Source organism: Pithys albifrons, chromosome 3 (genome assembly GCF_047495875.1).
Source record: "Pithys albifrons albifrons isolate INPA30051 chromosome 3, PitAlb_v1, whole genome shotgun sequence".
NCBI lineage: Eukaryota > Metazoa > Chordata > Aves > Passeriformes > Thamnophilidae > Pithys > Pithys albifrons.
In genome coordinates, this window is record NC_092460.1 from 96225045 (window position 1) to 96247918 (window position 22874).

The 22874-nt window shown below is 41.3% G+C and overlaps 1 protein-coding gene across 3 annotated transcripts in view; it reads left to right on the plus strand.

The window, feature by feature from the left end:
• USP6NL (USP6 N-terminal like) overlaps positions 1-22874 on the plus strand; it is a 122725-nt gene that overhangs the window by 15908 nt on the left and 83943 nt on the right. The window contains exon 1 of one of the 3 annotated variants that reach the window (XM_071552822.1): positions 8344-8947. The exons of the other annotated variants lie outside the window; for them this stretch is intronic. Coding sequence (XP_071408923.1) covers positions 8875-8947 — 73 coding nt within the window. The 5' untranslated portion in view covers positions 8344-8874. Of the gene's footprint in view, positions 1-8343; positions 8948-22874 lie in introns of those variants that run through there. 3 annotated transcript variants of the gene reach the window in all.

Here is a 22874-nt window from a genome sequence, read left to right on the forward strand (position 1 = left end):
CTACAGCTCCAGGGGAACTGCAGTTTTCTCTCTGCCAGACATGGGACTGTGTCATTAGATGTCGAGGTGTTTCCACCATTTTTTGCACTGGTGAGGGAATACATGAACTCTTTTCAGTAGTGGAGGCAGGTGTGTGTTTTATGGGAAATAGGATTGGATATGAAGCAGGTGGGATGTGCTTGTTACAGCACAGTAAATAATTTTTAAGAACAGGCAAATCAGAGATAGAATCATAGAATGGATTGGGTTGGAAAAGACCTGCGAGGTCATCAAGTCCAACCCTTGGTCCAACTCCAGTCCCTTTACCAGATCATGGCACTTAGTGCCATGTCCACTCTCAGTTGAAAAACCTTCAGGGATGGGGAATCCACCCCCTCTCTGGGCAGCCCATTCCAATGCCTGATTACTCTCTCTGGAAAGGTAACTATGAAGGGAACCACAGACAGCCACTTAAGCAGGAAACATCTCAGATACTACTCTGGCATTAACCTTAAGTAGTCACAGTTAACACGATTGTCATACCCAAGTGCTAAGCTTGGATGTTAAAATACATCCGTTAATATCTGCTTTAACAGACTGCATTTGCTGAGGGAATGTGCAAGGAGAGCAGGAGGCAGATTGTGAAAGTGAACAGGTGATTGTGTGTCCCATTGGGACACAATGAGGAAACAGAGCCAGGGACACTTCCTTTTACAGGAGGGTGGATCTCTGCTGGTCTGTGTGACCTTCAGGTTCATTTCCTTCAGCAGCTCTTGAAATTCTTCCCTCCCATGTGGCTCTTTGTAAGACCTTTTCATCACTAAGGTGAGCTGTATTTGTGGGAATCGATGCCACTTTAGTGTTAGATTAGCCTGTTACAAAGTATTCAAAAACTTGTTACAAAAGTTTTGATTTTTCTTGGAGAGACAGAAGGGCACACCATGTACTGTTTGCTGCACAAACTATGCCTGCAAATACATGGCCTAATAAAAGTAGTGTGTGTTTTGCAGTGGGCTAGTGAGGTTTGATGTTCTTCCTGGTAACTGGGTACAGCTGCATTTTATTACTTGGATTAAATATCAGCACAGAAATGTTCCATGCAGTGAAGGATTTAACCATGCTAACAAACAGCAATGCATAGAATTTTCTGGCTTTTCTTTGCCTCAGGGAGGTACAAGATTATTAGTCTCATTCATATTCTCTTCAAAAAGAAACCAAGTAAGGGTTTACATTAAAAGCAAAGTTTTTATTTTTCTACCTTCTTTGAATTGAACACATTCACTTTCATCAGTCTTTGCCTGATTAAGCTAATGAATTGACTTTTACTTCAGAATTTACACATGTAAGATAGTAATAGTTTTGATTTTTGTTTAATATTGCAAAAAGAAAACAAGTCTTTTGATGACTAGTGTGGTTTCTTTCTGTGTGCTTAGGTTTGACAGAATATGTAATAATATCCTTTAGCTTGAAGATAAATCTGTTGATTAGCACTACAGCCATGACCCAAATCCAGGAGATGTAAATTGCTGCATATTCTGTTTGAAATGCTGCACATGCAGGAAATGCTGCATATTGCTTGGAGAAAATATCTTGTTGTAATTACAACTTCATAAGTGTTTGATTTCTTTCTGAGACTTACAGTATAGAATTTTTTTCTAAGAATAACTTTCATTTGGAACTAAATCTATATTAAGATTTTGACTAATATGAGGAAGACTGAGAAATTTTATGGGGTTTGTGCATTCCCTGAGATGAGATCTTGTTTTAAAAAACTCAAACCCCCTTATTTTATCAAATGTTTGAAATGAGTGGCTTAGATACAGCTTTCCTTTTTTGGGGGAAAATGCCATTTTCTTTGTTGGTGCTCTCTTTACCAATTAGTGTGCCTTACAAAGTAGCCTTTTGGCCTTTGAAGGGCATGGGTGTGAGGGAGAGGAGAAAGAAATGGAATTAATTTGAAGATCCATAATAAAAATCTGTGGTTCTGTAGTTACTCTTTATCACATCATCTTTATTATTGCTTAATGCAATCCCAACCACACAGACCCAAAAGACATGAAGTACCTCAGATGTATCTAAGGAGTTCTGCACTGTAGCCTGAGCTATTCCTTTTGATAAGTCTTTACAGGTTAAATACCTAAGAGCTTTTGGAACCTTTTCAACTCTTGCTCAATGGCATAGTCCAGACACACTTGTAAGTCTAAATCTGATGGTGCAGTTTGACAGAAAATGCATGAGCAAAGAAGTTCTTTACAGAGAGTGGTGAGGGATTGGAATGGCCTGCTGAGGGAGGTGGTGGATTCTTCGACCCTGGAGGTTTTTAAGGTGAGACTGGACGTGGCACTGAGTGCCATGATCTGGTAATCAATGTGGGGTTGGATTAAGGGTTGGACTTGATGATCTTGGAGGTCTCTTCCAACCCAACTGATTCTATGATTCTAAGATGAAGCAGTGCCCTTATTTTGCTCATGGAGGTGACAGGTATGAAATCCACACTTACTGAGAGAAGAAGGATAAATGACACATCTATACATGCTTGCGTTTTGCATTTTTAATTTATTTGTGCATCAAGACATTTGAACACAAACTCCTGATACTGATCTCCATCTGGTGTCTATTATCAGGGGGATGGTAAAAGTGATCTTTACAGGAGTTCCCTTGGCTTCATGGTGGCTCTGGGGAACTCTGTTATAATCAAGATCCACTTACAAAATGTGTTGTAGCAAAAGGTGAAGGGTAAAACCTGCAGAGAATTGAGTAAGAAGAGTAACAGTAAGTGTGTTGTGCAGTTCACAGGATTGTGCAATATGTAGTTTTCCTTCACTGTGGTCTGCTGAATGTAGTGGTGTGTTTTTCTGTCTTCCCTTTTCCCCAGTTTTTGCATTTGGTTTTCTATTTTGAGTTCATACATTTTTGCCTGGAACAGGCAGAAGTGATTTCATTGACCATTTATTGAAGTTCTCCATCATCTGAATTTAATGAACAGCTTTCTTGTATGTTTAAAGTAAAACAGACTTAAAAAAACCCAGCTTTCTCTTTCAATTATTACTTCTTCAGCCTCTAGATCAAGCCACTTTGTGCTCCCATGAAGATGCCTTCTAGATGAGGCTCATACATGTGCCTCAGATTCTTTTAGAAACTGCAGCCAAACTTTCATGCTTTGCCATTGGTAGCAAACGTGCTAGAAATGAAGGGTAAAATATTCCTAATGGGAAGCACGTTCTGTTGGATTAAGCAGTTACAGACTCAGTAGGGCCATTGAGAAGACTGTGAGGATATTTATTTATTTTTATGGAAACTTCACAAAATGCAGAGCCAAAAGCAGTAATTTTTGAAAAATGAATGCGTTGAATAGTAAAGGGGGTCGAGAGTGGCTACCAGAACTTCACCTGATTCCTGACACCATTAGTTTCTCCTTCCTGCCCCCATCATTTTCATGGTTCAAAAAATGATCTGTAGAAAATAATGAAGATTATTTAAGGTTTCAGAGATTTATGGGAAGGAGGAGTTATTGATCTAGAACCATAGAATTCTCCACTTCCAACCACAATATTTGATTTAAAACATAATGAAAACTGTAGGCTTCAGTTCATAGATTGGAAAATTAATTTAAAATGTTAGTGAGGGAGAAAAGATAACCTAATTTATATCTGCTTTAGTAATAATTTCTATCATGATGTAGTGCCTGTCTTAAAGCTCAATGCCTAATTCTTTTGAGATACTAATTTGTAAACCAGTTCTGACAGGAAAAGTCAGAGAGGAGTATCATAAACCAAAATATTTCTGTGGATAGTTAAGGTATTGCCATAACTAAGCTGCCAGGTAGACTTTTCTGAATTTATTATTTTTTGCAAGAAATAAGCAGTTTTTACTGTGAAGACACTGTGCAAATGTTCTTACAATATGCTCTTCCTTCTATTTGATACTTAAATAATCTTTTCCCAGTTAATGTGCCTTACTTGTATTTCCTTAATCCTTTAATCCGTTCTTGAGGACTTTTATCCTGCATATAAAATAGTTGTTGTTCCTGATGAAGAAAATCTTCGTTTTCTGAGCCTCTTTGCTGAGATGGAAGGGTGGGTGGAGCAGTTTTGCCATGTGTGGTTTCCAAAGTGCAGCTTTTAAAGCAAACATTCCAGTGGATCATTAGGATCCTTGCCCTGGCTTTGGAGGCACTGGAGTTTTTATAGCCCTTGTTGGGACAGTCCTGCTGACTTTGGAACTTGCCAAAACCCTCCTTGGGCTTTACAGCATCGAGAGGAGGGTCCAAAGGGCAAATGGACCCCCTGCTCTTGTGAATAATCTTCTGCTGCCTCTGACATCAGACTTTGCCTTATTGCAGAACTAGAGAGAGCAGAATGAGTGTTTTGTGTATTTATCTGACCTCCAGAGAACTTAAAACTCGATCCCACTTCCATTAAAACAGGTAACAACAGGACTGGATCTGGGTTCATGCCTTGCTGGCCATTTTGTTCCGTGTTCTCCATTCCTGTGAGTGTCAGACCAGCTTGGTCTCTGAACTGTGTTTGGAGTCCAGCAAGAGGACATAATTCTGGCTGTGGGGAGCATAAGGTGGGATGATGAAGCCAGACCTGCACAAGTTTCTGCAGAGATGTGGGGAGGAATCTGCATGTGGAATGTCCAAATTCTGGACAGTTCAGGTTGATGTGAGATGGAAAAGGAATGGTGACAGTAACTTTCCATCTCAACTCAAATGTGTGCAGGGCTATTGTTCCTGTGAATGAAAGCCCTCAAGCCCTTGCAGTGGGCTATTTTTTCCCTCTTAGTAGCTTGTACATCTTTCTTTCTCTGAATGAGGGCACACAAGCAGGTGCATTTTGGGAAGCTGCAGTGCTGCCTGGGAATACCCTGAGGGTTCGTGATGGCTTTTTAATGGCCTAGACAGAATGCCATGAATATATAAACATTACAGATTAGAACAAGAGAGTGAAAGAGAAAACATTAAATCTTCCTCAAACTTAAATTTTCATCTCCCCACCCCCACGTGTCATTTGACAAATACTGAGCCATAACTTCTGCAGCATCTTTTTTGCTGTAAATATGTTACCTCCTGGCAGTATGTTTCATGAAAAAGAACTGCTTCCAAAGATCAATTAATTATAATTATGTTAATGACAGCATTTTTATTCTGAATTGTGATAGCTGACTAATCAGGATACAGGTCATTTATTTTTTTATAATGGGTAGGAGAGATCAAGGGCTGTACAGGGTGATCCATAAAATGCCACCCTGGTTAAGTGTCCCTTCTCATACCAGTGATTTTCCTTGTGTTGATTATGTGCATGATTTCTGTATTCCCTACAATTTTGAAGTTGAGGAAGAAAGTTAAAGGACCAGGGCAGTGATCCTTCCCCTGTACTCTGCATTGGTGAGGCCACACCTTGAGTGTTGTGTTCAGTTCTGGACCCCTCAGCTCAGGAAAGATACTGAGGGGCTGGAGCGGGGCCAGAGAAGAGCAAGGAGGCTGGAGAAGGGACTGGAGCACAAGTGCTGTGGGGAGAGGCTGAGGGAGCTGGCGGTGTTTAGCCTGGAGAAGAGGAGGCTCAGAGGTGACCTCAGCACTGTCTACAACTACCTGAAGGGAAGTTCTGGCCAGGTAGGGGTTGGTCTCTTCTCCCAGGCACTCAGCAATGGGACAAGGGGGCACGATGGGCTCAAGTTCTGCCAGGGGAAATTGAAGTTGGAGAGCAGAAAAAAATTCTTTGCAGAGAGAGTGCTCAGGCATTGGAATGGGCTGCCCAGAGAGGGAGTGGATTTCCTATTCCTGGAGGTTTTTAAACTGAGATTGGCTGTGGCACTGAGTGTCCTGATCTGGTAAAGGGACTGGAATTGGACCAAGGGTTGGACTTGATGATCTCAGAAGTCTTTTCCAACCCAATCCATTCTATGATTCTAATACAAACGCTGCTTTTCTGCTCCAACACAATGTGCTCGAATTGTTACACTGGAATCCCGACATAGTTTCTTTGTGGTTCACCTTGTTTGTGTGTGTCAGCATTGCTTTGAACTTTGGGGGGTGTGGATATCCCTGCCCACAGTGTATCCTGTCAGGGTGAGGTCTGAGAGGTGCCACTTGCAGTGGCAGATTGTATGGAAATATCAATTGGTTCAGTATCAGTCAAAGATAACTGTGAACTGTAACCAAGTTATGACTTAGGAGTAACAGATGAAATTAAATGAGTTAACTAGTTAGTGTGTTTTATTTCTTGAAGTCTTTTTGGTATTGCCACTGTCCTAAAGCAGGTTTAGTGTTACTGTCTTAGTGTATGAATTGAATTGGGGAAAGACAGATAGCTGCCACAAAGCTTGCTGTGTGATTCCTAAAGTTTGAGTAATTTATTTGTTTATATGCCTGTGTCAGACTTGCACTGTTTTCTCTATGTTGCACACAGAATGTTTAGTGAAGTGGTTTACATTTTCCTAAGTCAATTTTCAGGCTTTTGTTTTTTTTCAGTTTCTTTCTACATGCCAATTGTCCCAACAAAGAAGAGAGTGCATTTCAACTTTGGAGGTGATTTCATGTTCAGGAAGGCACATGTGTGTGAAAATGATTTGTAGTCCTGAAGTTCTGTGTGTCTCTCTTTAGAAACTCAGAGCAGCTTCAGCTATTTAAAATCCCCCTGCCACTGGTGCAGGGAGGGATACTGATGATAATAGGGATGACAACCTTTCCAGTGGCTATTCTGCAAACTTTAGTAGGTTCTGGTTTTGTGTTCTCACCACAGTTCACTTGACCTGCAAATCATCTAAGGGTCCTTTTCCAGTCAGTCATCTTTGTTACCAGCAGGACAAAGGATAGTTTGGAAGAAAAGGGCACAACTTCCCTTCCCACAGTTGGGAATGGATACTGAAGTGTTGGTCCTCCTTGTTCAAGTATTGAGAACTTTGGTGTAGAAATGAGGTAATCAAGTGCAGTTAAAAATCAGTTCTCAGACCTTCAAGATATCCTCTTGCTTTGGAAGGGCAAGTGGATGTTATTACTGAAGACTTCATTCTACCTTACTCTTTTTTTTTCTTTTTTCTCCTATCCACAATATGTTCGTATAAGGACCATCAAACGTGTTCCTTTGGGTTTGTATCTGTGACTTGAGAACAGGTTGGTTTTTTACGCAACTAACGAAAGAGCAAACACATCATGGCAAGATAATTGTGGAACTGTTTTTACAACAGCAGTTTTGAGCACTGGATTATTAAGCAACAGACTTCCAGATAAACTTCATCACACAACCCTGTTGTGCATCTTACTTAAATGTTCTGAAATTGTAGTTGTTCTGGAAAGTTCTGTTTTTAGTAATCTTCTCCATCCCTCTCTAATGTATAAAGTCATTTGTCTTAAACCTGGAATTTAAGTTTAGGTCCAGAACTTAGAAATTATTCTTAAAATAGAAAGTTGAGACTTCTCTTTCTATGCTTCGAAGAATCCTTTTTCAGGAAGAGATAAATTGCAGTTGCACAATATGTCTGCAGGCTTCCTGTTGGGTGGACACTTGAATGTTTGCAGGGTGGGAGAAGAAACTGGGCAGCTTGGCAGAGAGAAAGGTTTTACTTGTCTTTGTTTTGCCAACCCAAATCCGATAGGTCTGGGTTGCTCTTACTTCTAGCAGAGATGGGTTAATGGGCAGGCTGTAAATGAGACTGACAGAACAGGAGTGGTTTGTTGTGCCTGTGCTCTGTGTGTTTCGAGAGACTGACATGGATGTGGATGGATATGCCAACAAATATAAAATCCAAAATGCTTGTGATGAGCAGCTGGAAATGGAAAGAGATGACCTCTCCTCCTCCCCACCCCATCTAACACTTAAGCAATGGGAACAGAAGGTCTAAAGGCCAGAGAATGTGGCCTGTGGTTTGTTTTAATGTTATGGTTTTCAGAACATGTAGTTGGCTTCCTAATCGATCTGTGTGTGTGTGTGAGAGGCCTTGCAGTGCTGTGCAGGAATCTGGTTTTCTAAAGTGTTCACAGAGCCTCTTCAGGGCTGACAGTTATTTAAGGTGGTCCCATAAAACATGATTCCTCATGATCTTTTATTGTTGCCTCCACAGAGATTTTGACACTTATCAAGGGCCTCTGTACATTTTCCAGAGGCCATTAAAAATGTTGGGAGGGGGGCACATACTGCAATCTGTCTGCCTAAAATTACCTGACAGAAGTAATCACAATAGCTTTGCTGAAATAGTTCTCTGGGCCTCTGGTGGTGAGAGAGAGAATGCCTGAAATACTCCCAGGATTTCCAGCTTGCCTCCCAGGGTGTGGGAATTCCTGTCACGTACAGGGGTGTCAGAGGTTTGTGTTCAAGGGGGGAGAAAAGGGACCCAGTGACTGTCTCTAGCAGGAGCTTGCCTGTGCCTGATGGAGCTTTTGCAGGCTGGATTTAATTTTAGTTCTGTTGATGGGTCTGATGCTGGCTCTGCACTGCACTGGAGACTTTAAGCATTACGTGGAATTTTGTGAATTGAGACAGACTTGAAAGGAGGATGCAGCCACACTTCTTAGTTACTGAGCCCAGGGGAGCTGCATCTGTCAGCAGTCATTGCAAGTGGGTTTTTCTTCACTACTTTGTGGTGTGAATGTTTCCTTTAAACTTTATTTAGAGGGACCAGTGTGCATTCTCTGTGGTAAATAATTTTAAAATATTCTGTAGAAATACATTTAGGACTGCTTGCAGTTTTTTGCTCCTTATGCTGAAGTCACTTTAAATCCATCACCCCAGCCTGTAGAATCGTCAGGCAGAAATCTTCCTGTGGAGGTAGGTGAGTTGTTTCTGCATCAGTTTTGATTCAGCATACTGAAGACAGCCATGTAATAAGGTCTAGTAATGAAACCTGTTGGAAATTTCGAGGAGCACCTTGTCCCTCTGATCTTGCTAACGAGCAATGATTCAAGTGCTGCAGATTGTAAAGGATCTGGTATCGCCGGCAAGACGGAGAACAGATGCTGCTAAGAAAGGTAAGAGCAGCACTGGGATATGTCCTGTGTTCTGAGGAACTTGCTGTAAATCAGAAATATTTTGGAGTTGGCTGTAGTTAAATTAAGTGTGTACTTGGTGCTTAGAGATGTTTTTTGTTGTGGCATGTACAGCTGCCATAATTTGGCTTAGAACTACATTAAGCCTAATGATTATCGTCTTTGCAACTGCAGCTTTCCCAAAGAGAATCCTGGTGACGTTTATTATGCTGGAGATTGAGTTTGTCAGCATCTGTAACTGCTGCTGTTGTTCTGAAGATCTTTTCCTTATTTTTTTTGGTGGTAAAAACATTTTTGTTGTCTGGAGAGCTCAGGTTGTGAAAATAGCAACTGTATTCCATGTAATCCCATCAGAATAGTTTTTAGAGTCTTAATGCTCTAAATGAGAATAAGAGCAAAAATAGCTTCTTTAGTGCTTATGGAAATGAGAGGCTGGAAGGACACAGCTGTGCTGCTGGTTAGGTTTTACAATTAGATTATTTCTGGATTACAGCTAACTTCAAAATCCAAAATGCCTCTTGCAAGCGTACAAAATATTACTGAAATACTAAATTATTGCTTGAAATTAATCAGTGTTAAATGCTGTTCTTGTTCAGTGTGTTGAACACTTTTTTCTGTGCTGAAGTAGTGCCATCCTTTGTGGTATCTGGCACACTTAAATAAGTAGGAACTGATTAAACACTTCTTTCTTCTGTACTTTTACATCTTAATTATTTGCAACTGCTGAATATATGGTTTGTAGAGGAACTAAATAATTTGTAGAGATGTCCTAAAAATTTCATTCCTTTCTTACCGAAATTAAATTTCTAGGGCCACTTTCTTTTGTATTGAATAGGTTATGAATAATTTAGGATCTACAGCATCCGTGTGGGCAGATTCTGTGCTCCTGTGTCACTGGGCTGTTCTGCCCTTACATGTAATGTGTGGCTGAAGGCAAATACCTTTATTTTAAATCACTCATCTAGTAACATCAGGCTGCTCTAATTTTGACGAGTCAGTTACTGAAACACCTCTGTAAGTAAACAAAATGAGTAAAGGTAGAACTGGGCTCAGCTGTTAATTCTCTGGAAAAAAGGAAAAAAAAGAAGGCAAACTTGCCAATTACTTCCTTAGATTTCGCAGCGATTGGTTGAACATCTCCACCCAACAGTTGTGTAATTTTATCACAGTGAGTTATTCGACTTCAGTGCTGTTCACTGTTCATTTTTTGATTTGTGCTTCCACCCCACTAGTTCTAGAGAGGAACGAAGGGCATGAGTTCTACTTGTCTGTTCTGGATGCAGCTCCCCAGTCAGGCAGGATTTTTGTAGAAGTACTGTAAGAACTGATCTAAAAAGATAAGTATTTTGGTGTTATTTATAGGAACAGTTGCTGTGGAATTGGAAGGGAAAGCCTTGGAAAAACATGAGGAAATGCTCGTTTTCTCAGTTGTAAATCTTGGAGGTTTTTTTTCCTCTCAGTTTGTTTTGCTCCCTTGTTAACAGACATTAATTTTGGGTCATTGTCAGGGCAGTATTTTCAAGCTGCTGCTATCTGAGCTAATTAGATGTTAGCTCTTACAGAACTTGGTAGTGAATTTTGACAAGCAATATTAAGATCTTAACATTAAAAAAATTCCAAACATTCCAAAGAAAACATTTACAAAAGATGCAAAATGCTGACAGGCTTCTGTGATAAATACTGTAATTTGAACAGGCATTAATTTTTTTTCTTTCGCTTCACAGCATGCAACGTTAGGCATCTGGTGTATGTGAAGGACTGTATTCTGCAGGAATGACTCACTCTCATTATTGTTTTCAGTAAATGGGAAAATGTAGAGGAGGAGTTGCTGGGAAGCCCCCACTGAGAATGCAAAGGTGAATTCATTGAGACACGGGATGATGTGTGGAGTGATTACCACTGTGCTTTCAAACTGGTGTTACTAAACATTCACTGCTGTAACTCCCACTCCTCAGGTGCATCCTCTTCTCTTCCCCTTGGAAAAGGTGCTTATCATTAGAGTATAATTAATTGGGAGACAAATGCTGCAAAGGAGCACAATGTGTTAATTGCATCATTAGTATGTAGTACCAAGTTTAAAATTTCTTGGACTGAATGTCCTAAGCATATAACTCTTTTTATAAATAGTATATAAGGTTGTGGGGAAAAGGATTCCTCTGGCCTGTAATTTTCCAAAGATTTATTTTCAGACTGAGACCCGGAAACCCGGTTAATAGCCAAGAGAGTGTCTCTTTGCATCCATCACTCAACACCAGAAGCTTGTTATAAGGTCTGTGGTAAGCACAGCTACTGTGGAGAAGAAAATACAATTCCTGCAAAATTCAGTTTAAAAGAACCCCATTACTGACATTTCATGGATTGAAATGTGGATTTAATGGGATAATTGAACAGCCTGCCAGATGGTGGAGTCTAATTTTGCTTTTTACAGGCCAGAGTTTGTTTTCATTGTGGCCATGACCTATGCCATGAGTTAAACTAAATTTAATTTTCTGTATCATAAGAGGGTGATAAATAGGTGGTTTTCAAGACTAAATCGTGCAAGAAGTTGGGCAGAGTGAGCAGGAGTATCCACTTATCTCCTAGTGCAAGTCCTGTGGTTCTGGGGCTGTTGGGGCTGACAGAGAAAATCCTTCAGTAAACTTGGAGTCCTCCTTAGTGACACATGCAGAGCTGAACACTCAGTTTTACTTTACACTGTCTCACATCTCCATCCTGTTTTTTGATCTCATGCTGCTTAAAAATTGAATTACTGAGACTTTTCTTAAGGAAAAAAGGGTCCTGTAATTGTGCTCCATAGATTTCCAGTTGCAGTGAAGCTGAGAGTGTAGAGATGTTTCTCTGCTTTATGCGAGTTCAGTTTTTGGGAAACCCCAGACCCTCACTTATTTAGGTAATACCAAGTCAATTAAAGAAATGCCTCTGTTGTCAAAAGGGTAACACTTTATGTGCTCTGTAAGTCTGATGGTGCACATGAAGTTGTAAAGAAATTTGGAAGGAGTTGCCATTATTATAGTTCATAATATTTGCATTCCTTTTAACAATTTGTGAAACTGAAAGTCTGTGTTTGGAGAAAATTCTAACTCTTGCCAATATAAAATTCTCTTGATAAGCATTCCAATTCAAAGCCAAACATTTGCAACCTTTCTGAATTTCAAAAAGTAGTTCAAATGTTACTTCTCCTAGAGAAGTCCATGTAGAGTATAAATCTATTAATTTTTTTTTCATCCCTTAAATCCTGGTTGAAATTCAAGTTGTTTAAAATTCATAAAGAAATATTCATGTTTACTTCTTTCCTCTGTCCTTCCCTCTTACAGATGGTCACAGCAGAACTTAATTGGCAACATCACCTTGATGTTAGGACATAGAAAGAGATGTTGTATTAAAATATTTCTAGCAGATGGGACAACTAAATTGAAATCACAGAATTAAAAAGGGATGCATTGTTTCAATATAAGAGGAAGATGCCTATGGAGATAACTTTGGTTTGATATTATTTATGGATCACAAGAGGAGGCCCATGTTTGATCCCTGCAGTATTGGGGTCTACAAGGTGTGTAAACATTGGGCCAGCCAAGGATAACAAGGTTTTAACTCTCCAGCAAGAGCTCAGTAACAGCAATGCCTGAGTAACTTGGGAAGTTTCTGCCAGGACTCACTGCAGATGGTACTGTGGTAGAACCTTGAGGTTTGGTCTTGAACTTGCCAAGAAATGGACACTCTGTTTTGGTTTATTTCTTTTGGCATGGACTAAGTTGATTAGTTGCAAAATGGAGAAAATAAACTAAAGTAGCCATGGTGTTTTCTTGTGACCTTTGGTGACAGTAGAGGAAAGGTACAATCAAATGCATTCCCTTGAGGCAACTGGTGACATGTCAGAACTCTATTCAGGCTCTTAATTTTTCTATTCGTTACAAGATCTCTGCATGGGAGACTGAGAATTTTGCCTTTCATGGGAGGTTCAAGTGTTGCCTCAATTTGTTTTTCATCATATAATACTGTTGTCATCCAGGTTGAGTATCTTAGCTGATAAAAACTGGATTAGAAGTAAAGGTTTTTACAGACCTGTATACCTGTCCTCAAATTGCTTTGTTTTTTATAGGTAGACTGGACAGGAGAGCCAAGTTAATAAAAATGAACAAGTTCTTCAGTGAGCTGCATTTTTGTTTGTTTGTTTGAGGGTTTTTTTGCCACTTAATATGAAATTCTGCCCACAGTAGGCAAGATAATGTATTGTATTCTGCAGTTCCTCAGTACATTTATAGCTTCAATTCATTGTTTACCATGGCTCAGTTTCTACCAATGTTACAGAATTCAACTGTATTTCAACAGGTTCTTCTGCATTTGTATTAGAGTTTCAGCTGTGGTTTCACAAAAATTAATGCCAGCAGAAATGACTCCTCCTGCTTTGCTTCTGCTGCTTTGTCTCCTCATCCCAGTTCAGATCCCCACAGAGCTTCACAACCATTCGTGTAGCCATACAGTAATTGGGATTGGTAAACTGTACTTGTGGTTCTTGTTGAGTTCCCATAATCATGATCAACTAATGCAGTTGTTGATGCAGTTCCACAAAGGTGCACGTCAGCTCTAAGGAGGAAGCAGTGATAGGATGTGAGTGAATCCATGGGGACAGCCTTCCTTCAGGGGTGCTGGTGGGAAGTGCTGCTGGGACTTCCTTCAGCAGGAACGTGAGAAATTCACCTCAGGATCATACACGAGCAAGTAATAACACAGTTGGATCATTGTACAACTGGACACAGTGTGGTGTTTTTACCTAAAATACTCAATTTCTGTGACTGGCATTCCCTCTTTCTCACTTTTAGTAGTAACTTTCAGAGGGTATATATATACATTGTGGCTTTTCCATTGAATTTCTTGTCCTGACATTTTATTGCCTTTTTTTAACTTCATTTGAAATTTTATTCTTCTCATTTGTTTGGTGCCAGCTGCAGTGATTAAGAAAGGTCATGGTGCTGCTTTGCCATATGTAGCTGTTAATGACTTACTTTAGTGTCTGTTTATTTGGTTATTAGGTAGGTGGCATCATTTAACAAAGTGCGTAGATGTTGTATCTTGGGAATTGATCTGTGGCATAACAAAATTAATACAGACAGCTTGAATTCATTTAGCTATAAAGGAAGTACAGAAAAATGAAAGTTCTCTTTATGCAATAACGTCAGTCACCTGAAATGAGCCCATTTATAAGCAGGTAAGCACAGCAAATGCAACTCATCTCCAGATTCATACCATGACTTGTTATTCCAATATCATAGAATTGATTGGTTTGGAAAAGACCTCTGAGATCATCAAGTCCAACACTTGGTCCAACTCCAGTCCCTTTACCAGATCATGGCACTCAGTGCCATGGCCAATCTCAGTTGAAAAACCTCCAGGGATGGGGAATCCACCCCCTCTCTGGGCAGGCCATTCCAATGCCTGATTACTCTCTCTGTAAAGAATTTTTTTCTGATACCCAACTTCAATTTCCCCTGGCAGAGCTTGAGCCCGTGCCCCCTTGTCCTATTGCTGAGTGCCTGGGAGAAGAGACCAACCCCCACCTGGCCAGAACTTCCCTTCAGGTAGTTCTAGACAGTGATGAGGTCACCTCTGAGCCTCCTCTTCTCCAGGCTAAACACCCCAAGCTCCCTCAGCCTCTCCCCATAGGGCTTGTGCTCCAGTCCCTTCACCAGTCTTGTAGCTCTTCTCTGGCCCCGCTCCAGCCCCTCAATATCTTTCCTGAACTGAGGGGTCCAGAACTGAACACAACACTCAAGGTGTGACCTCCCCAAGGCAGAGTCCAGGGAAAGGATCACTTCCCTGGTCCTGCTGGCCACACTATTTTTGATCCAGGCCAGGATCCCATAGGCCTTCTTGTCCACTTGGGCACACTGTTGGCTCAGGTTGAGCTTCCTGTCAATTAGTACTCCAAGGTCCCTTTCTGCCTGGCTGCTCTCCAGCCACTCTGTGCCCAGCCTGGAGCGCTGCAGGGGGTTGTTGTGGCCAAAGTGCAGGACCCGGCACTTGGCCTTGTTGAACTTCATCCCATTGGAATCAGCCCATCTCTCAAGTCTATCCAGATCCCTCTGCAGAGCCCTCCTGCCTTCTAGCAGGTCAACACTCCCTCCCAGCTTGGTGTCATCAGCAAATTTGCTGATGATGGACTCAATCCCCTCATCTAAATCATCAATAAAGATGTTAAACAGGACTGGACCCAACACAGACCCCTGGGGAACACCACTAGTGACCGGCCGCCAGCTGGATGCAGCTCCATTCACCAGCACTCTCTGGGCCCGACCCTCCAGCCAGCTCCTAATCCAGGAGAGGGTACACTTGTACAAGCCATGGGCTACCAGCTTTTCCAGGAGTATATTATGGGAGACAGTGTCAAAGGCCTTGCTGAAGTCCAGATAGACACATCCACAGCCTTCCCCTCATCCACCAGGTGAGTCACCTGATCGTAAAAAGAGATCAGGTTGGTCAGACAGGACCTGCCCCTCCTAAACCCATGCTGGCTGGGTCTAATCCCTTGTCCACCCTGAAGGTGCTGTGTGATTGCACTCAGGATGAACTGCTCCATAACCCTGCCAGGCACGGGGGTCAGACTGACAGGCCTGTAGTTGCCAGGGTCCTGCTTGCAGCCCTTTTTGTGGATTGGGGTGACATTCGCCAACCTCCAGTCTGTTATAATGCTGATGTTATTTGACACAACAAAGTATATTTCTTTTCTTGAAGAAAAACCTGTGCCCTTGAGCTGTTGTGCACATTTAAGGAATGAGTGATCCTCTAATTTTTTTATGCCTTAAATTGTTAAGTTTCCAGTATTTTATCCACATGCTTAGGAAATTTGGAATCTAATGCTAAATGTGAATGCTAGTCACCATGTTGGGTTGTGGAGTTATGAAACTTGCACAGAGTTTGTTTAATACAGCTTGGAAAGGTGATGGTTTTGTTTGTTAAATTGCAGTGGATAGGATTAAGCAACAGTGTGGAGGTAAATGCTAATTAAGTTTGCCTGTTTGCTTTCAATAACTTAAAATGTGGTGAGTATTTCCAAGTGACAGGGTCTCAGCTGAGCATTTTCTACAACAGATAATTATTGCAGTTGGGTGGCTTGGACAGTTCTTTGGTGTATATTGGCATTTCACAACTTCCTTGGACATCTTAGTTGGCTTCTCCAGGCATTTTTGTTGTGTTAAGATTCTAGATTTTTTGGTAGAGCTTGTAAGGAAAACATCCAGACTTCTCCAATCAGATAACAGCCAATTTTTTTAGTTAATCCTGACTAACAGCAGATAAAAATACCAGTTACTCAGTGGATTAGATTCCTCTGTTTCATTGCTCTAGTTGTAAGTCCAAGCAGTCTCTTCTAAAGGAAATTATCTGTCAGCATTAGTATTAAACTATCCATAAAAATGTTAATTTGAACTGAATTTCCAGATCAAACAGAAAACTTAATTCATGTCAGTTAATTAAATTCTTGGTGGAAATGAGAAAATAAGTACACAGATGTGCAAGGCTGCTGCTGTCTCTTTGCTAATGAAGCAGCTAACGAAGCATTTTTAGCTGTACCTGGAGGGGGCAGGTCCTTGGTGGGAATGATTTCCTCAAGGAACAAATCCTACTCCTTCTCCATCATGTCCCAGGTGATGCAGGAGTTTTTTCCTACTGTTATTTTCTGTAGCATTATTACATGGCAACAAAAACAAATGAAAGAAAAGAGACTTGACTGTAGAAACTTCTCTTCAGGAGAAGAGCCCAAACCCAGTGTTAGGGCTGTGGTGATGAGGGGGATAAAAGTCTTGCAACCTGCCAGCCAGGAGGGCTCCTCCATGTGTGCCTGTGGGTGGCTGGCCACAGTTCCTGTGAAGACATTTTGGGGTGTTTTGTGGCTTTTAAGCCAGGTACGATCTTGATTCACATGGTTGAATCAACCACATGTCCTTGGGGAATGAAAGTTCTGTGCAGTAGTTGGTATTTCTCTCTCCCATCCCACTCTGTGTGTGGTGATTGTTTTTGTTGTTTGGTTTGGTTTTTCTTGCAAACAGTAATTTTTTTATATGGCACTGTTGTGCTTTCAACACATTATCACAATCCAGATGCTCCATTCCTATGGCACATTAGGAGCCTTTTTGTGACTATAATAGTATAATGCAGACATTAATGAAGTCTAAGTGGGACTGGAATGCTAAGAAATCTCTATTTCTTTATTATTCCATAGCAATGTAATTGAATTCATCATGAAAAACTATTTAAGAATGTAAAAATTGAATGTCTCTTTCTCAGCATTCATGTTTTGTGGTGGTGTGTGATGGCCACACCTTCCTCTCCTTAACACCAGCACAGGCACTGGTTACATCTGAGGATGAATGTTCAAATGTAACTCCTCTGCCAGTGGCAAAGGCCTGTGAGCTGTGGGTAAATCAGGTGGCATAAAACTTCCTGCATTTATTGGCTGTCAAATATTGTTGTTCCCTGGAAACTGAAAGGGAAAATGGTTGTTTTTTCTTTGGCTTGTTTTTAGAAGAGACATTTTTCTTTTGAGATTTAGCTAATATACCAGGCAAGATGGATGTGTAAGCATTTGGAGGGGAATTTGCATGTTAATAGGCAAGTTTCACCATACCTGCTAGTCTACACTATTTGCTGCTTTTCCCCAAAAAATATTTTGGCAAAAGGCATTCTCTATGCCATTTTTATCTCCCCTGAGTCAGGAGTACCTTGCAGAGGTTAAGGGTAAGTTTCCGACTTGTTTCTTAGAAATAGATCCCTCATAATTTTAATTTCAATCATTTTGGTTCACTGGTTCCTGTCACAGCTAGAATGGAAGTGTAGCTTTTGTTGCTAAACCTCATTTTTGAGTGGGAAATTGCAGTAGTTTGAAGGACATGGTAATAGTGCAGTTCACAGGTCTCAACTGGAATGTGAGAAATTGCCTTGATGTGAGACTTCCTCTTGCTGATGGAAAAGGAAATACTGTTTGTGCTAATGAAGGGACTTTGGTAACTTGAATATGCTGTGATCTTTCCTAAAGAAATATTTTCTGTTTCATTTAAAGTCACGTTGTTTGGATTAGTGGAACAATTCGTCGTCATTCTCAAGTGCTGGGTGTTTCTGGGATGCTTTCAGGGCCCCCCAGTGTGCACACACTGCTGATCTCGGGCGGTGCACTTTGCTGTGTGGGGGATAATGGCTGCACTCTTGCTCTCTGTCTTAATTTTTCTCCTTCTATAAAGAAAAAACCTGACTAATCCTTTCCTTTTTCTGAAGACAGCTGTACATTGAAAGGACTTTAACATGTTTTGAAAGATTTCTCCATCTCTGCTGCAGCTGCTTCGAGTCTTGAAGCCACCGTGTCACATCGCTGGGTGAAAGAAAACGTCGTGTTGGCAGACTGTGGTGTGGAGCACACGCTGCACAAATCAAAGATGCTCAGATCAATATAAATGTTTTTGTCAATTTTGTGCTGTGAATTAGTACCCTAGTTTGGTTTTTAAATATGTGGGATGAATGCTAGTCTGGAGCTTGCCAAATCTGTAGATGAAAGAGAAAATAAGCTACATAGACTCCAATTCCCATTACTATTTAGTTTATAGGCGTTGGAATGACCTTCTAATCTGTGCAGTGATAATTGCCTGTTTTACATAATGTGTAAAGCTTCACAGAAGACTATTTGTAGTGATGGAACATGTATTAAAAATCATTGTCTGGTAACTAACAAGAATGTAAAGCCATTCTATAAATAGTGCAGATAAGCTCTAAGGGGAAGAATGAGCAAATACACTTACACAAATCAAAGGACAACTGCACTGGGGCCCAGGCTGTGCATTTCACGTAGCAGTGGCAAAGCGTGTGGCACTGGAGGCAGAGATGGAGAGAGGAAAGGTGGGAGTTGAGCATCCCTCTGTGTTTTGGTAGTTTTTCCAGATGTAGATCAGTCCTTGGCCTTGTTCTTTGGGCAGAGCATAACTTGGAGGTAGGAGTGCACCTCACAGATAGTTGAACTGGAAGGAATCCAGTTTTGCATACTTCCAAGTCACTTTCCAGCACAAACTGGAGAACAGTAGAGATGATCTGCAGCTTTGCTCCAAAGTGCTCCTCTAACTTAGACTAGAATGCTATTTATAGACTTGCATGGAAGATCAGTAGTCTTTTTTACCCCAGATTTATGATCTTGGATATAATATCCTAAGGAGGCTTCTCTTGGGAATAAGTGGAATTTCTGGTAGGGTTGATGTTTCAGGGGCAGAAAGGGCATCAAGAGATAATGCATGAATGTATCGAAGACTGACATTTATGACTTGGGTTTGTGTATGCTCTGCCTCTTGAGATTAAATGCTAAATTAATGGTAGAGTTTCTGTTTGGCCCCTGTGTATTGGGCTTCCATGTCAGGGTTCTGGTAGCTGGGGCTGCAGAGGGGCCTGTGTGACAAAGGGCCAGGGCTGTCCCCTGTGTTGGACACTGCCAGATCCAGCCTGCTCCAAAACAGACCCATCCTTGGCCAAAGCTGAGCTCATCAGCGAAGTGCTGGGATAAGATATTTAAGGAAGGATAAAAACCACAGTGCAAGTGGTTGTGAGAGTGGAGAATGAGAAAAATGTCTGGGAATCAACTCTGCAGACCCCAAGGTCAGTGAAGGAGGAGCTGCTCCAGACAGCAGAGCAGAGATTCTTTGGCAGCCTTTGGAGAAGACCATGGTGAGGCAGCTGTGTCCCTGCAGAACGTGGATGGCCATGGAAGGAGCAGAGATCCAGTCTCCCACAGCGAGCAGGTGGATGTGCCCTGCAGGAAGCTGCAGCCTGTGGAGAGCCGCATGCTGGAGCAGGCTCCTGGCAGGAGCTGCGGCCCCTGGAGAGGAGCCCACACAGGAGCAGATTTTCTGGCAGGAACAGCTTCTGGTGGGAAGGGACCACACTGGAACAGTTTGTGAAGGACTGTGTCCTGTGGGAGGGACCCCATGCTGGATGAGGAGGAAGGAGCAGCAAAGACCAAGTGCTGTGGATTGACTGCAGGCCCCATTCCTCACCCCCCCCTGTGCCACTTAGGTTGGGGAGAACATGGATGGATTGGGACCAAAGGAATGAAGTCGGGAAGAATGGTGTATTTCTCACCATCTCATACTGGTTTTAGCTGCCAGTTTCCCCAAGCCAAGTCTGTTTAGCTCATGAGGGTAATTGGTAAATGACCTCCCTGTCTGTCTTGATCCATGAGTTTTTCCTTCTCCCCTGTCCTGTTGAGCAGCAGTGAGAGCAGCTCGGTGGTCACCTGGTACCCAGGTAAGGGTCAACCCACTACAGCAACACCAGGGATGTGGACAGACTTAAACTTTCCAAACCTGTTTTCCTGGGAATTCTCCCTAGTCCAGGTTCCCTTAAACTGCTGGTGATGGCAGTGGGAGTGAATTCAGCAGTTTGCCTTTTCCCCGTGGGGGTTGCAGGGCACTCACATGATCCTGTTTACCAGCACTGCCCAGAGCAGTAACTTCCAGCAGAGCTGGCGACAAAGAGCAATGACAAGAGCTGTAAATCCAGGACTGGATGTCTGAGTGATGTCCTTCTGCATTTGCCTTTATGCTCCCTTAATATACGACTGGATAAAATCTGTCTGTGCTAAAAAAATGAAAAATGTAACAAGCTTCTTAACATTTCCAGCTACTGATGTTTATTAATTGGTTTTGAAACACTATGTATTGGTATGTCAGTGGATTTTTTAGGCAATTTTAGGTGGTAAGTGTTAGAACTACTAAAGTCATTGCTGCCATTAGGAAACCATCCTATCTCCAGAAATGGCACGAGAGAACCTTGGAGAAGAAAGATTTGAATTGGGATTAATGGGAATACACTTGAATATGAGGCGGTTGCAGGGGACGGGTGGATGAGTGGGACACAACATTTATTTGATGTATTTGAATCATTCCTGTTGCTGTGGAATTGTTATTTAATAATTATTTGGTTTGAGCTTTGTTTATTTAACTAAGCTGCCTTTCTAGGCAATTTCTGATTACTTTTTAGTTTAAAACAACTTTTCTGCATTATTTTGTATTTCTTCTCTCCAGCCTATTTTTGCCTGCCTTTTATCTGTCATGCTGCTTTCATCAGTTGACTTCATAGATTTCTGGTTAGCAGGACAACAGTTGTTTCCAATTAAACACTAAAAAAAAATTCTTACAGCTTCATGTTTGGGAATAATTTATCTTAGTACAAAGATGTCACAAAATTGCTGTAACATGAAAACTATTTGAGTTCTTTTATTATTTTGAATGATTTTTTTTCTCCACAATTAAAAAAAACTACAGATGAGTTTGTTTCCCAACCTTAGAAACAGAACTGGGAAACAAACTTCCTCATTCTGAGGAGTCCCTCAGTAAAAATTTGATCTAAATCCTCGGTCTTATACCTGTTTTGTGTTTTTATTTATATGAACTTTGAAGCTTGAACTTGAAATTCTCACTGATAAATGATGGATCAGGGAACTGCCTGGTATTGGGGTAGTAATGACATTCTATTTTCACTGAGAAATAGTTACTTCTGAGGTTTAAGACTAAGAAATTTGCCTTGCTTGCCCTGAAGTGGCCACACAGTTGTCATAAGTCTCAGTTGTGTGGGCATTGGAGAGTAACTGTGCTTCTCTCTCTGGCAGTGTTTGGTTTGTATTTGGAAAGTTACAGCTTACTAGACCCCTTACCACAAACGTGTGCCATAGCCTGTTCTTCTCAGATTTCTTCTATTTCTTCCTCTTTCTAAGCATGTTTTGCATTCCTGTTTTGCCCCTATGACTTTTCCCTTAGACTTTTGATTTTTTAAATTTTTTTTAACATTTTAGGATTTTTTGTGTATGCAGAGAGATTAAAAAAATACAGCTGATCTAATGTATGGGGTGCAAGGCAGTGGGAAAATTGGTACTCAAATCTGATGGAATTAGTTCTATAACAAAGCAGTAAAAACTTAGCGCAGCTCAATAACTTTTTATTTAATTTAATGTTTGAGTTTCTTACTTGTGGTCTTTTGCATTAAAATACTTATGATGGCAGATAGTTTTAAAATCTCTGTTGGCTTGAAGTCCCTTACCTCTAACTGATGATGACCCCTGCATGTTTTAACTTGGCATCTTATCATACTCTGGCAGTTTTGTACATCATCCTCTTAAAATATCATTCCTTAAATAAAACATCACACTTCCCCCTCATCTTCCTCCCTGCTTTCTGTATCCTCTTTTCATATAGTTTACATTTGTACTGTCATTGTGTATGACTTGTAAACTCTCTTCTGCTTTTGTAGTGTCAGGAGGTGTTACGTTACCAGAAAACAATTACAGAGGTCACTGCCCTGGCAGGGTGTTGTGTCGGGGTAAAGGTTGCAGTGTCTGAGCTGAGCCACAGCTTGGGCTGACAAGGGGGCATGGGCTCAAGCTCTGCCAGGGGAAATTGAAGTTGGGTATCAGAAAAAAATTCTTTACAGAGAGAGTAATCAGGCATTGGAGTGGCCTGCCCAGAGAGGGGGTGGATTCCCCATCCCTGGAGGTTTTTCAACTGAGATTGGCCATGGCACTGAGTGCCATGATCTGGTAAAGGGACTGGAGTTGGACCAAGGGTTGGACTTGATGATCTCGGAGGTCTTTTCCAACCCAATCCATTCTATGATTCTATACTTCAAATTCTGTACCTGAAGGTCCGACTGTTACAGCCTCCACCTGCATCTACAGCAGCAGAACACTCAAGCAATAGTAGCCTTTCATTAAATTCCCAGGAAAGATTTTTGATTTAGTAAAGTCTGATTAGCTGAGTTGCAAATTCACGTATTTGTCTTGTGCCTTCACTTAAAGTCCTGTGCGTTTCTCTGAAGAGTGACTTAGTCTGTGTTGGAGCCGGTGATTCAGTGAAACACCACCCCGGCTCAATGGCACCTGCAGAGCAAT